The sequence below is a fragment of the Hypanus sabinus genome, chromosome 19 (assembly GCF_030144855.1).
Source record: "Hypanus sabinus isolate sHypSab1 chromosome 19, sHypSab1.hap1, whole genome shotgun sequence".
Lineage (NCBI taxonomy): Eukaryota > Metazoa > Chordata > Chondrichthyes > Myliobatiformes > Dasyatidae > Hypanus > Hypanus sabinus.
Window position 1 is genome coordinate 42,409,806 of NC_082724.1, and position 14,628 is coordinate 42,424,433.

Below are 14,628 nucleotides of genomic sequence, written 5' to 3' on the forward strand. Positions count from 1 at the left end.
TACGGGGTGACAGTCAGGAAGAGGAAAGGGGTTAACGAGCCAGTGCAGAGTAACCCTTGGCCATTCCCCTTGACAACAGGTGTATCACTTTGGATACTTTTGGAGAGGGGGAATGACCTAACAGAGGAAAGTCAGTGGTCGGGTCTCTGGCACTGCCTCTGTGGCTGAAAAGGGAAAGGTGGAGAAAAGGCACACTGTGGTGATAGGGTATTTGTCAAGGGAATGGACAGGGGGCCCGTGGGTGAGAACGAGGTTCCCAGATGGTACATTGCCTCCTGGGCACCAGGGTCCAGGATATCTTGGATTGAGTCCTCAGCATTCTTAAGTGTGGAAGGGTAGAGAGCCACAAGTCATGGTCCATGTAGGTACCAATGACATGGGTAGGATGAGTGATACTAAAATAAATGCTAGTGCAGTCAGGGTTGTGATCTCAGGATTGCTACCCATGCCATGTGCTAGTGAGGCCAGAACTAGGAAGATCTTACAGTTTAATATGTGGCTAAGGAGTTAGTGGAGAGGTTGTGGATACAGACTTCAGACAAGGTTCGGAATCAAAAGGTTGAGCATGGTGCAACCGGAGTCCTGAGCTGCCTGTATTTCAATGCAAGAAGCATCATAGAAAAGACAGATAATAGTGCTGAAGATGAGGAAAATGGTAGACAAACAGAGACAACGTGTGTTGAGCAGAAGCAGTTGATAAGGCAAGAGTGCAGCCAGAGAGTGAGGAACCTGTGGAATTCTTTGTCACAGGCATCTGTGAAGGCCAAGTCTTTATGTATATTTAAGACAGAGGTTGATAGATTCTTGATTGGTCTGGATATGAAGGGATACCATAGGAAGGGTATACGTGCTATCGTAGAGACAGAAATATGGGAAGAGGGGGTGGGGTGGCCCTATTGGTGAGGAATGAGATTCAGTCCTTAGCAAGAGGTAACTTGGGAACAGGGGAAGTAGAGTCTGTGTGGATTGAGCTGAGGAACAGTAAGGGTAAAAAGACCCTAATGGGTGTTGTGTACAGGCCCCCAGACAGTAGCGTGGATATTGGGTACACGTTGATTAGGGAGTTAACATTGGCATGTGCTAAAGGTAATGCGGTCGTTATGGGAGATTTCAACCTGCAGGTGAACTGGAAGAATCAGGTAGGTGCTGGACCCCAGGATAGGGAGTTAGTGGAGTATCTAAGGGATGTATTTTTGGAACAGCTTGTGCTTGAGCCAACCAGGAACGAGGCTATTTTGGACTTGGTGATGTGTAATGAACAGGAGTTGATAAGTGATCTTGAAGTAAAGGAGCCATTAGGAAGTAGTGATCATAACATGATAAGTTTTTATCTACAATTTGAGAGGGATAAGGGCAGATCAGAGGTGTCAGTGTTGCAATTAAATAAAGGAGACTACGGAGCCATGAGGGAAGAGCTGGCCAAAGTTAAATGGGCGGATGCCCTGGCAGGAAAGACAGTAGATCAGCAGTGGCAGATATTCTTGGGCATAATACAAAAGATGCAAAAGCAGTTCATTCCAATGAGAAGGAAGGATTCAAAGAGGGGGAAGGGGCCACAGTGGTTGACAAAGGAAGTCAGAGATTGTATAGCATTAAAGAAAAAGAAGTATGACAGGGCTAAGATGAGTGGGAATACAGATGATTGGGAAAGTTTTAAGGAACAGCAGACCTTAACTAAAAAAGCAATACGGAGAGAAAAAATCAGGTATGAGCTCAGTCTAGCCAGGAATATAAAAGGGGATAGCAAAAGCTTTTTTAGCTATGTGAAGAGAAAGAAGATAGTTAAGAACAATGTTGGCCCCTTGAAGAATGAATTGGGAGAAATTGTTATGGGAAACAGGGAAATGGCAACAGAATTTAATGCGTACTTTAGATCTGTCTTCATCAGGGAGGACACAAGCAATCTCCCAGATGTATGGATGGGCCAGGGTCATAAAATATCAGAGGAATTGAGACAGATTGACATTAGGAAAGAAACTGTGATGAGTAGACTGGTAGGACTGAAGGCTAATAAATCCCTGGGTCCAGATGGTCTGCATCCAAGGGTTCTAAAAGAGGTGGCTCAGGAAATTGCGGATGCATTGGTAATCATTTTCCTTAGATTCAGGATTAGTTCCTGAAGATTGGAGAGTGGTTAATGTTATCCCACTTTTCAAGAAGGGAGGGAAGGGGAAAACGGAGAACTATCGCCCTGTTAGCCTAACGTCAGTCGTGGGGAAGATGCTTGAGTCCATTATTAAGGACAAAATAGTGGCACATCTTGAAAGCAGTAATAGGATTAGGCCGAGCCAGCATGGATTTACCAAGGGCAAATCATGCTTGACTAATCTGTTGGAGTTTTTTGAAGGTGTAACAAGGATGTTAGATGAGGGTAAGCCAGTGGATGTTGTGTTCCTAGATTTTCAGAGGGCATTCGATAAGGTGCCACATAGGAGATTGGTGAGTAAAATCAGAGTTCATGGCATTGGGGGCTGTGTTTCAACATGGATAGAAAACTGGTTGGCAGATAGAAAGCAAAGGGTGTTTCTCGGACTGGCTGGAGGTGACTAGTGGGGTACCACAGGGCTCTGTATTGGGACCACAGCTCTTTACGATTTATGTCAACGATTTAGATGAGGGCATTGAAAACTACATCAGCAAGTTTGCTGACGATACTAAACTGGGTGGCAGTGTGACATGTGAAGAGGACGTTAGTAGAATACAGGGAGACTTGGATAGGCTGGGTGAGTGGGCAGATACTTGGCAGATGTCATTCAATGTGAATAAATGTGAAGCTATCCACTTTGGAAGCAGGAACAAGAGGGCAGAGTATTGTCTGAACGGTGTAGAGTTAGGTAAGGGAGAAATGCAAAGAGACCTAGGAGTCCTAGTTCATCAGTCAATGAAGGTGAATGAGCAAGTGCAACAGGCAGTGAAGAGGGCAAATGGAATGTTGGCCTTTATTACAAGGGGAATTGAGTACAAGAGCAAGGATGACCTTTTGCACTTGTACAGGGCCCTGGTGAGACCACACCTGGAATATTGTGTACAGTTTTGGTCTCCAGGTTTAAGGAAGGACATTCTGGCAATTGAGGAAGTGCAGCGTAGATTCACTAGGTTGATTCCTGGGATGGCAGGGCTGTCTTACGCAGAGAGATTGGAGAGATTGGCCTTGTACACACTGGGATTGAGGAGATTGAGAGGGGATCTGATTGAAACGTTTACGATAATTAAAGGATTTGATAGGATTGAGGCAGGAAATATGTTCCAGATGTTGGGAGAGCCCAGTACCAGAGGGCATGGATTGAGAATAAGTGGTCAGTTATTTAAAACAGAGTTGAGGAAGAACTTCTTCTCCCAGAGAGTTGTGGAGGTGTGGAATGCACTGCCTCAGAAGATGATGGAGGCCAATTCTCTGGATGCTTTCAAGAAGGAGCTAGATAGATATCTGTTGGATAGGGGAATCGAGGGATAAGGGGACAAGGCAGGGACTGGGTATTGATAGTGAATGATCAGCCATGATCTCAGAATGGCGGTGCAGACTCGAGGGGCCAAATGGTCTACTTCTGCACCTATTGTCTATTGTCTATTGAAGGGAGGAGATTGGGGCTGAGAGGAAAATCGGATCAACCATGACAAATGGCAGGCCAGACTTAATGGGTCAAATGGTCTAATCCTGCTTCTCTATCTTATGGTCTTATGGTCGAATTGGAAGAAATATCGAGAACATATCCAGTGAACCTGACAAATGGAATTATGGAAACAAAGTTAAACTCTTTATTAGCGATGAACATACAAGGTATCCAAGAGCTGAAGCTCAATGCCCAGACTGGGAAAAGTGGTTCTGGATGGAGAATGTTGTGAAGTTAAGCAGTGATGGATTATGGAGGTAAGACAATAATCACACACTGGTAGCTCCAACTACAATGCTTCCTTATCTGTCACAATAGATAACTTTCTGAGACACATGAATGTGGAAAAGATGATCCCCAGATTCTCCCAATGGTGATGGAATCCAAAGTTTAACAGACAAGTTCAACAAGTGCTTGAAAGATGCAGGACAGGCAGAAAGTGAATCCTGGAGCAATGGAAAAGCTATCACAAAAGCTTCCCTATCTGCTCCCTTCTTACAATTTTGAGGTGACTACATTATTTTGTGAAAGAGTCAAGGATACATAGATGTCTGGGCAATAGTGGACAGGATGTATATTTCGAGATGCTGTTCCAGCAAGTAGGGCCTCTGCTACACACTCGTAATACTTTGATCATGGACTGTATTTCGGGATGGGATTGCCACGTCACATCAACTAGAGTGTTTGTTTAGAATTATGTTGCCTGATGAACATTGAATGGTCCTTTCACTGTCCCCAACACCAAGAGTCATCAAGACAAGTCAAGTGAATGAATGGAATCATCAAACAGTGAAACAACTATCATGGCCTGCAGCTCTTCCTGTGATCTTGTGTAGCCTCAGAGCAACCCCAAACAAGGAAACTAAATGAAGTCCTTCCAATGTGGTAACTGGGTATGCTAAGTCCCTGCAGTGATCCCGTGACGTCAGAGCGGTTGATATACACATTATGATGAACAGCTTAGTTAATTATTATGTGAAATTAACTCAAGCTGTCCAATCTGTTTCTTAAGAGGTTTCTGCTGTTTGGGATGATGTAACAGAAGAGAGGTACACACTGATTCCTGGTGAATGGATCCTGATTAAGAAACTGCATACTGACCCACCGGGAGCTCAGTGGGAAGTGGGAACACTTAACAAGTGTTGTCAATTACTAACTCAGCAGTGAAGTTTGAAGACAAAAGTAAGTGGATACATAGCAGGCACTGGAGATGTGCTAACATGGTATCCAACAAGGACGGCCAGCGCTGCGGTCAATATGTTAGTAACCTCTGACCTACACCTACACTGTCTGGATACCATGAACAAATCACTGACCATCCCGAAGACTTTGAACAAAGTTGAGAACTACTGACTTTATTCTAATATTAGTTGATGTTATATTTCTGCCAATTATTCCTACTTACAATGAGTACTAAAATGCCTTATCATAGTTTACATCTATTTTACTTATATAAGGCTAATGATTAATAAAATGAAAGGGGGACTTGTTGAATTAAATGGTTTAATTGTTATTTTCTTTGCAGTATGTCACTTAAACATCTAGTATTTTTCTAACTACTTATATACATGTCACTGTTTAGCATGTTGTCTAGTAGCCACAGTACGTTTATACAGTTGTTCAGTGTGTCCCCTAGTGGTTACAATTATGTGAATCTGGAAAGCTCTCGAAGCTTCTTTGGTGCTGCGTTCTTTGAATAGGGTCCAACTGAGAATGGGTGGGACTACAACCAGAGGTTATAGGTTAAGGGTGTAAGGTGACAAGTTTAAGGGGAACACGGGGGAGATTTCTTCACTCAGAGGGTTGTGAGGTTGTGCAATGAGCTGCCAGCATAAGTCGTGTATGCAAGCTCAACTTCAACATTTGAGAGAAGTTTAGATAGGTACATGGATAGTAGGGATATGGCGGACTATGGTCCCAGTGCAGGTTGATGGGACTAGGCAGTATGAATAGTTTTGATATGGACTAGATGAGCCAAAAAGCCTGTTTCTGTGCTGTACTTCTCTATGACTCCATCTGATTAGCTGACTCTTATCTGTAAATTTGAATGCTAAGTTTCTTATTTCAGCTGGCAATGCTACTGTGACACCTTTGCAATCAATGAAGTATCTATCTATTTTATCTTATCTATGGATATAAAAAGAGCTAACCGCATGGCAACTCCATCTTCTTTTCCTTCTTTTGCTTCTTCTCTCTCTTCTGTTACTAGCATCTGCTCCTGTACTGTCTGTTTTCAGGATTCTTTGTTCAATTAACGCTTAATAAGATGATCATGAAGCCACAAGTGCTGTGGTTCTTTCCTGACTTCTGAAAGAACCTTGGATTAAAAATATTAGAATCCAACAGGTGTATATGGAATTCAGTCAGATGTTTGATGGGATCCCCCATGATAAGCTCATTGAGATTGTCAGGAGGCAGTGAACTTGTCTGTCTGGATTTTGAATTGCCTTGCTCACAGGTGGAAAATATCCTACCTGGAGGTTGCTGACTAGTTATGTTCTGCAGGGCTTGTTCTGGAACCCCAAATCTTTGTGATTTTTATAAATGACTTGGTTGAGCAAGTAGAAGGGTAGGTTTGCAGATGACACAAAGATTGGTGATGTTGAGGGTAGTATAGATGTTTGTATTATATTATAAAAGGATGCAAAACTGGGCAGAGATGGAGTTTAGTCACTAAAAATGTGAAGTGAAGCACTGGAAGGTCAAACAGGTGGACAGAGTACAATATTAATGTTCTTAGCAATATAGAAGAACAAAGGGATCTTAAAGTGCATGTCCATAGATGTCTCCAAATTGTTGCACAAGTTGATAGGGTTGTTAAGAAGTTGTATAATGAACTGGTCTTATTAATTGAGGCATTTGAGTTAAAGAGCCATGATGTAATGTTACAACTCTATAAATCTCTGGTTAGGTTACTGGTGGAAGAGGCTGATACAGTAGGGACATTTAAATGGAGAATTTGTGGGCTGCGAAGGAGGGAAGGGTTAGAGTGATCATAGAGTAGATTTTATAGGTTAGCACTTCATCATGAGCCATAGGGCCGGTATTCTTCTATGCTCTATGTTCCCTGGAACTGAATATAAATAACTGGATTTAACTTAATTGACATTACAATCAGTTTCTCTGGTTTATTCATCAAAGATTGAAAACATTTCTGTTTTGCTGTTCATGTTAAAATTGTCTTCCACTGTTACAGAGAAAATGTTAAAACAGGTCTGAAAAAGCAAGGACATTACCTTCCACTGTTACAGAGAAAGAATGCTTCACAACACCAAAAGCATTTTCGGCCTTGCATTGATATTTTCCATTATCAAGGTCTGTCACGTTAACTATCTTCAATGTTTTATTGAAATTCTCTTCTGTTGCTCGATGTTTGGGCATATCACCATCGACCTTGGACCATGAGATTTGAGGTGTGGGACTATAAAAGAAACAAATGATGGTTGGGAAAAAATCTGATCCTATCAATTAGAATTCACAGTTTAAATTATAAAAGGGGCAAAATTAACAAATTATCCACAAAATAATTACACAGCTAATTTTAGTTACAGCACCATTGTTCAAAATATACAAATGGTAATTTAATGCTACGTATGCAAACCTGCGGCACAGTAGGTAATTCTGGAAATGAACGACGCTATGTACGTTGACAAAAGTCACAACTTAATGAGGAAAAATTGCTAAAGGAAGATGAATACCTGTGAGTACACCATCATTTTTGGACCAAGACTAAATTATTTGGAGGGCAAACTTACACAGCTTCTTCATACAGACAAAATGGTGATTAATTCTTTCAAGGGTCACTTTCATTTTACTTACAGCCCTTCAGCAATACACTCCAGTTGAAGTGTTTCTCCTCGCAGTGCAGTTATCTGTGAGCTGCTGCCAGGAGGTGTCAGAAAACTCGGGGATCGATCTTTTATTGAATTTGCTGCAAGTTAAAGAAATTCAATTTTAATGTGACCTCAGGTGAACAAATGATCATTCTTCAGGACTGGCAGTTTAAATATTGTTAACAAGCTCGGTTAGCGGCACAGCAGTAAAAGAAAGCGAAATTAAGATTCAAGCGACTTATGAAAAATTGGTTAGTGTTCAGCTAAAGATTTCAAACGGCCAGACAGTAGTAAAACAAACAATATGCACCAGAGACCATAAAAGCCAGAAACACCAATATTTCCCAAGGGTCATGATTTAATGAATACACTGGTAGAAAACCTCAGTAATATAAAATCTAAATGTTCACAGTAGGAATTTTGCAGTTGCCCAGTGTCATAAGTAAGACGTCATTATCACAACAAACTTGAGCGCTGAGGGGTCGCTTGAATCAAGGTTACAGAGCGAAACAAGACTCCACACAAGTAACAACTCATTACTTGGGTGTTATGATCACCTAGTGGTCAGTGGATGTAATTACAGCACAGGGTGTTGGAATTCTGAGTTCAATCCCGACATCCTCTGTGAGGAGCTTCAGTGGCTCTTTGCCATGGAATGCTTGGGTTTCCTCCGGTTTCTTCCCACAGTCCAAGGACATACTTGGTAGGTTAATTGGTCATTATACATTGTCCTGTGATTCGGTTCATCTTAAATAGGGATTGTCAGGGGTTGCTGGGAGTGCAGCTCAAAGGGCCAGAAAGGCCTATTCCCCTCTGTATCTCTAAATAAAACTAAATAACTGGGCCATTAGTTAATGCATAAACATAAGCTACCTTAAAGTAAAATTACCATAGATTTCAGTGAGTTGTTACACTGATGTGAACTTTTCCTGGAATACCCCAATATAATACATGATAAAATAATAACCCTAATTAGTTATCAAATCTACCACTGTGCATTCAAATACATTAATCAATAAGCAATATTTTTTATATTCAGTTAGCTCTGAAGTTTTGCAGAGTCTAAAGCAAATGTGTGTAAATATCAATTAACTTGTAGATGTATGAAAAGAATCATGGAACTTTCACAAGCTCTCCTCAGTAAATAATTCATTGTGCAAGTTGCATCGAAAGAAGAGGAAGGATATTAAATGTATAACCAGCTGCAAATTTTCAATTTTCTTATTAAAATGCCACATCTTAAGACCAAGAAAGCATAACGACTCTATATGCCAGGATATCTTCATTGTTAATCTGTACTCTTGGAAACAATGGGCAAGGTCATAGTTTGAAGCCGCATGTTCAGCATATAGTATACATGTGAGCCCACTCAGTCTCTCTAACAAGTTCTCCCATTATGGTTGTTTACTACCTGTGTTCCTTTTGTTGTTCTACATCCTGTTATCCTCTCCTAAATATGCCAATTTTCATCCTAAAAATTTCAGTTATCACTGTCCCTCAAGAGAGGCTGAAACTACGTCTTACATCTTCCCTTGAAAGAAAGAATATACCTTCCAACTTTGTCTTGTAACATCTATTGTTTAAACTACCAACCGTTTCTTCTATTAATTCTTCAATTTTTTGTTTTCATTTTAATTTTGATAAGTAAAGCTTGTTTCTTCCTCATAATGGTGACATGATAATGAGTCGATCAGCATTCTGTTGTCAATCTATTTACTTGATGAATTTTCAGAAGCACTAAAATTTGAGATAATAAAACAGAACAGTATTTCCAGAGCAAACACGAGGAAATCTGCAGATGCTGGAAATTCAAACAACACACACAAAATACTGGTGGAACACAGCAGGCCAGGCAGCATCTATAAGGAGAAGCACTGTCGACGAAGGGTCTTGGCCCGAAACGTCGACAGCACTTCTCCGTATAGATGCTGCCTGGCCTGCTGCATTCCACCAGCATTTTGTGTGTGTTGTTAGTATTTCCAGATAATGTTCTCGAATCCCCCAGCAGAGGAAATAGATTGTGTTAAATATGATTTCAATATTTATGAACAATTCACTCGGATCCCACTTCAATTTTCAATAATTTAAATATTTTCTCCAAAGATGCTGACTTTCCTGCTGAGTATTTCTCAGCTGCTGTTAGTTTTACTTCAAATTCCATCCATGGGCAACATTTTATTCAGAAATTCTCTGATGACTCAACAATAGTTGAGTGTATAAAGAGAGAATGGGAGGAGGAATACAAGGTGCTGGTGGAGGACATTATCAAATGGTGCAAGCTGAATCATCTGCAGCTCAACATTAGCAAGACAAAGGAGATGGTGATGGACTTTGGGAAGACTAAGCCTACATTATTATTGATGGTAAGATGTGGATGTAGTGAGGACCAACAGGTACCTAGGGGTGCACCGAGATGACTGACTTGAGTGGAGCACCAACACAGAGGATGTGTACAAGAAAGGCCAGTGTTGTCTCTTCTTCCTGAGGAGGCTGAGGTCCTTTGAAGTATTTTGCAGGCCTCTCCTTCACATGTTCTACCAGTTTGTTGTTGCCAGTACAATTTTCTGTACGGTGGTGTACTTGGGCAATGGCATCAACCCAAGTGATGCCAACAGACTCAATAAACCAATTAGAAAGATGGCCCTGTTATAGGAGGCTAACTAGACACACTGGAGAGTGGTAGAACAAAGGACCCTATGGAAATTTTTGAGAATGTTTCTCACACACTGCATGCCACCTTGGCTGAACAGAGGAGTAGTTTTATTAATAGACTAAGACAACTGTACTGCTCCAAAGAGTGCTAGGTGAAGTCATTCTTACCCTCGGCCATTAGGCTCTATAATTAGTCATCCTATGGCCAGGGAAGTGATGACCCCCCCCCTCCTGTACGTTTGTGGTAACTTAATATTTTATTCTTTCTACTGCTCTTCTAATATTTATATCTCTGTACTTGCAATGCTACCTTGACACCATAATTTCCTTTGGGATCAATAAAGTATCTATCTATATATCTATTTTATTTTTTGTGTTTTTCCCTCACTTATTTCTCTCTCTTCATTGCATGGACAAGACACATTCTTCATCCTGTGTGCAGTGAGAAGTAAAATTTCTGTTCTAATATCAAAGTATTAGCCTGGATCTCAGGGCAGCTACTTGAATCTGATTGGATGAAGTTGCTTGGCCACAGATTCACAATAGAGGGCACTCTGTTCAAACAGACTGCACGTCTTCGCCAGCAGGGCTGCTGAAAATCGTTGGGTTCTTCTTCCACGACTCACAGCACAGGCAATGTATCAATGATGATCTTGTATTATAACCTGCAAATTTAGTGCCTCTGAGAGTTATGCAGGTTATTTCACAACAAAATGCTGAAAAGCTCATGATCATATTGTGATTCATCTGATTATGGAGAAACAAGCTTTATGTATCCATGTAGAGAAATGAAAAAAAAATAAACTTAGCAAATGATGAAAGAAAGGGTTGATAGCTTAAATAGTAAAATGTAAGAATGCAAACCCAAGCACAGCTACTTAAATCTGACCACTTTTAGGGAAACATTTTAAAAAGGCATATCATACTTGTACATTGTATATGCATATGCATATGCTGTTAATGTACTTAATGACTGAGGAGGTAGGAGGGCAGGGTTAAAATAATACAGCTAAAAATAAACCAGGGTACCTTCTCAAACCAAATAGCCTGTAGAATAAGCCATATACATGACATTAAAGCAGCACATAAAGCCTATCTGTTTAATGTTACAAGGCTTCTCCCACACTGTGTCAATACTCTTCCATTACATTCTCCCTGTGCCCTGAGTTTCATTCCTGGCCCATATTTATGGGGTGTTTCCGATGGTGGAAGAACAACCATAAAACCTGCCAGGACCAAGCCAGTTCCTTTCTATTACAGCACCCATCAGCTGATCATAAAAAGAGAAATGGATAACCCTAGACCATTCAATTTTCAACATAAAATACAAGGACAAGAAAGGACAACAATCACAACCAGTTACTTTTTGTTACTGATCTCCTATGGCATGAAAAACACACTATAAATGATCTTTGCCCACAGACAACATTGGATTTCCATGTGGGTCATAACCAAAATGATTTTGTTGGGTAAATGAATATTTTATTGAATATTAATTATAACAATGGAGGTGGGAAGCTGTAAGTTTTAGATGTGACAATATTTCAAAAACACTCCACAATAACACCACGAAGAAATGAATGCCTTTTAAAAAAGGCAAATAAAGACCTTGTATGTTTCAAATGTGAAATAGATTTGGTAAAATTGCTTTGCACTTCAGGTGGAGCTTATCAGAAACTAGTTTTTTTCCTTCCAGTACCCGGGCAAACTATCACTTATTTGCTAACAAGGTAACAAAAACAGGATAATCTTAGGTCAGTTTGAATCTGACCCAGATGCACTAATGCAAGGTTAGCTCAGACTTCAGAAGTGTTGTTTCTCAATGAACTCCTATGTTAGATAGTTAATGTGTAAACAATCCCTCACAGGTTTTAATCTAATTAAAACCTATTTCAGTTATAAATCACACAATAATTCTCTTTTCCTACACTGTTGCAGTGCTTGAAGCATTTAAAATCATCTATTGTCATAAGGTATTTGATTTTAAGTGAAAATAAATGAAACATGTAGTTTGTGTTTTATTGCTAATTTGAATGCATAAATTTAAAAATATGCTACAACAGTTAAAACATTTACTTTTGAATTTTTCACAATGGAAGTCCTATACAACAGAAGTATTAATATCGAATCAGTAGTTCACTATTAATATTTATAGAGTGCTTATAGTGTCATATTTGCACAATGATGTCAGGAGGTTTCTTTGAAATTCAATTGTGGCTTCTTTCTATTATGTGGTATGCTTTTTTTAAGATGATGTAATTTCTAATTTTTTGAAACAGACCATCACTAACGAATACCTCAATTTACTTGAAGTTAGAGAATACCAGTAAATTGGCCTTGCCTTTTAGTTGATTATTTTAGGAGCTGGCTTAGCTAAGAGCAGAAGGTAAATATGAACAGCGGAACAACTGAGCAGAAACATAATTGCATGGAGGTTGTCACAAAGGTTTTACCGAATTATGATCATTTTAATTTCTTTCACCATATCCAGAGTAATTTCAATACAAGGCAGTATTATTTAAATTAAGTATAATTAAGTGTAATTTAAATTACTTCTCTTCAAGAATTAGGTAAACCTTTTTATCCTTTTGTTACGACATTTTTGTTTACACCAAAAACAAACTACAGCATTTAATAATCGCTATCATGCTTCAATTTGTAAACAAGTTCAAGGCACCTACAGCAAAATAATAAACAAACCTTATACTGTACACATATTTTAAAGAATGAATTAAAGAAATATGATTGGGATCTCTTTTGGAGTGTTCCTCATACAAAACTTTATAATAAGGAAATGCAAACATGATTCATAGAGTTAACAGAAAAAAAAACACACTATTCATAAACTTTGCAGACTTTGAAAACCCAGAGCAACATATACAAAATGCTGACAGAACTCAACAGGTCAGGCAGCATCTGTGGAAATGAATAAACAGTCAATGTTTGGGCCAAGATCCTTCTTCAGGTTTGGAAAGGAAGGTGGAAGATGGCAGAATATGAAGGGGGGGACGGGGAGGGAGTGATGAAGTCAGAAGCTGGTTGATAGGGAAAGCCTGGTATACATTCATACTTACACACATTCATTTTTAAATATTTCATTATTTTTCCCAAAATATCCCCTACACCAAGCAGAAACCTAAAAGCTAAATGCTAATTCCCAAGGAAATGTAGAACTCATGAGCATAACCAAGTGTTCCTCGACGGACAGAAATATACACACTGATGATTTTTATGTTGATCTCCTTAGACAGCTCTGAAATATTGTGCTCTTAACTCTCCTATTTAAAAGTCTTAGTTGCCAGCTGACTAAATGCAAAGTAGTTTTGAAGTGTACTTCATTTGTAACTAATATAAAAGAACCAATAAACTTCATGGCATCAATAATTCAGGCCTAAAAATGTCTCATCGTTGACAATGAGTGGTGCTAACATGTCTCTGAATACAAAATGTTTACACCACTGTGTATTTCCAAGTCCCATGCACAAAGGATCTACATCTTATTTTGGATAGTGTACTGCTTTTAATTCATCCAGAATCTAAAAGTCGCTGGCCTGCTAGCAACCATTGATCAGCCAATTGCTCTTGAGCTGAATGGCTTGCTGGGATAGTTCAGAGGGCATTTCAGAGATATCCAAAAGATTAAGGGCAGCATCATCTTTCAGTATGTTAGAAAATTTATGTTAGAGAGCTGATGGGATGATGGTGCACTGATTATGGAAAATGATGAAAATGCCGAAGATATTTTCTAACAGTCCAGAGATCTGAGCTCACCGTGGTGGAATTGGGTTTCATAAAACCCAATTGGAACTAATTGGGTTTTATGAAAATCCTGTGTCATGATTATAAAATTCTGTATCATTCAATGAATTTAAATTCCACCACGGTGAGCTCAGATCTCTGGACTGTTAGAAAATATCTTCAGCATTTTCATCATTTTCCATAATCAGTGCACCATCATCCCATCAGCTCTCTAACATAAATTTTCTAACATACTGAATTCTCCCTGTGGGAGAATTTCCACATCCGGAATTGGTAATAACAAAAAAAGACAAATTGCTGTAATAATTTCTCAAAATGTGAAAATATCCATTGAGAATAAGGATATTTAGAAAGAGGTATCCACTCGCAACTTTAATCTTTATTATAAGGTGGAGAAATAGAGCAATAGGAATGGACAGAAACACACTCTAATTACAAAAAATATAAAATGCTGGAAATAATCAGGTCAAGCTGCATCTATGGAAGGAGAAACAGAGTTAACATTTTAGATTGGACGTACTTCAACATAACTGAAATGAGACAGAAGAAACTTATAAGTTGATAAAACATAAACTCAAGAAATTCTGCAGTTGCTGGAAATACAAAACAACACTCTAAAATGCTGGAGGAACTGAGCAGGTCAGACAGCATCCATGGAGAGGAATAAACAGTCAATGTTTCAGGCCAAGAACCTTCCTCAGGATGTGATTAAGTCTTAGTTTTCTCTCTTTATTCCTTTTTATTCTCTGGGAATAAAGGCCATGCCCAGTCTA

At 39.4% G+C, this 14,628-nt stretch overlaps 1 protein-coding gene across 1 annotated transcript in view; it reads right to left on the reverse strand.

Moving 5' to 3' along the window:
* chl1b (cell adhesion molecule L1-like b) overlaps positions 1 to 14,628 on the reverse strand; it is a 547,507-nt gene that overhangs the window by 473,305 nt on the left and 59,574 nt on the right. Inside the window, exons 8-9 of the mRNA XM_059944908.1 lie at positions 7,431 to 7,542; positions 6,848 to 7,032 (exon numbers count right to left, since the gene is read on the reverse strand). Coding sequence (XP_059800891.1) covers positions 6,848 to 7,032; positions 7,431 to 7,542 — 297 coding nt within the window. The remainder of the gene's footprint in view (positions 1 to 6,847; positions 7,033 to 7,430; positions 7,543 to 14,628) is intronic.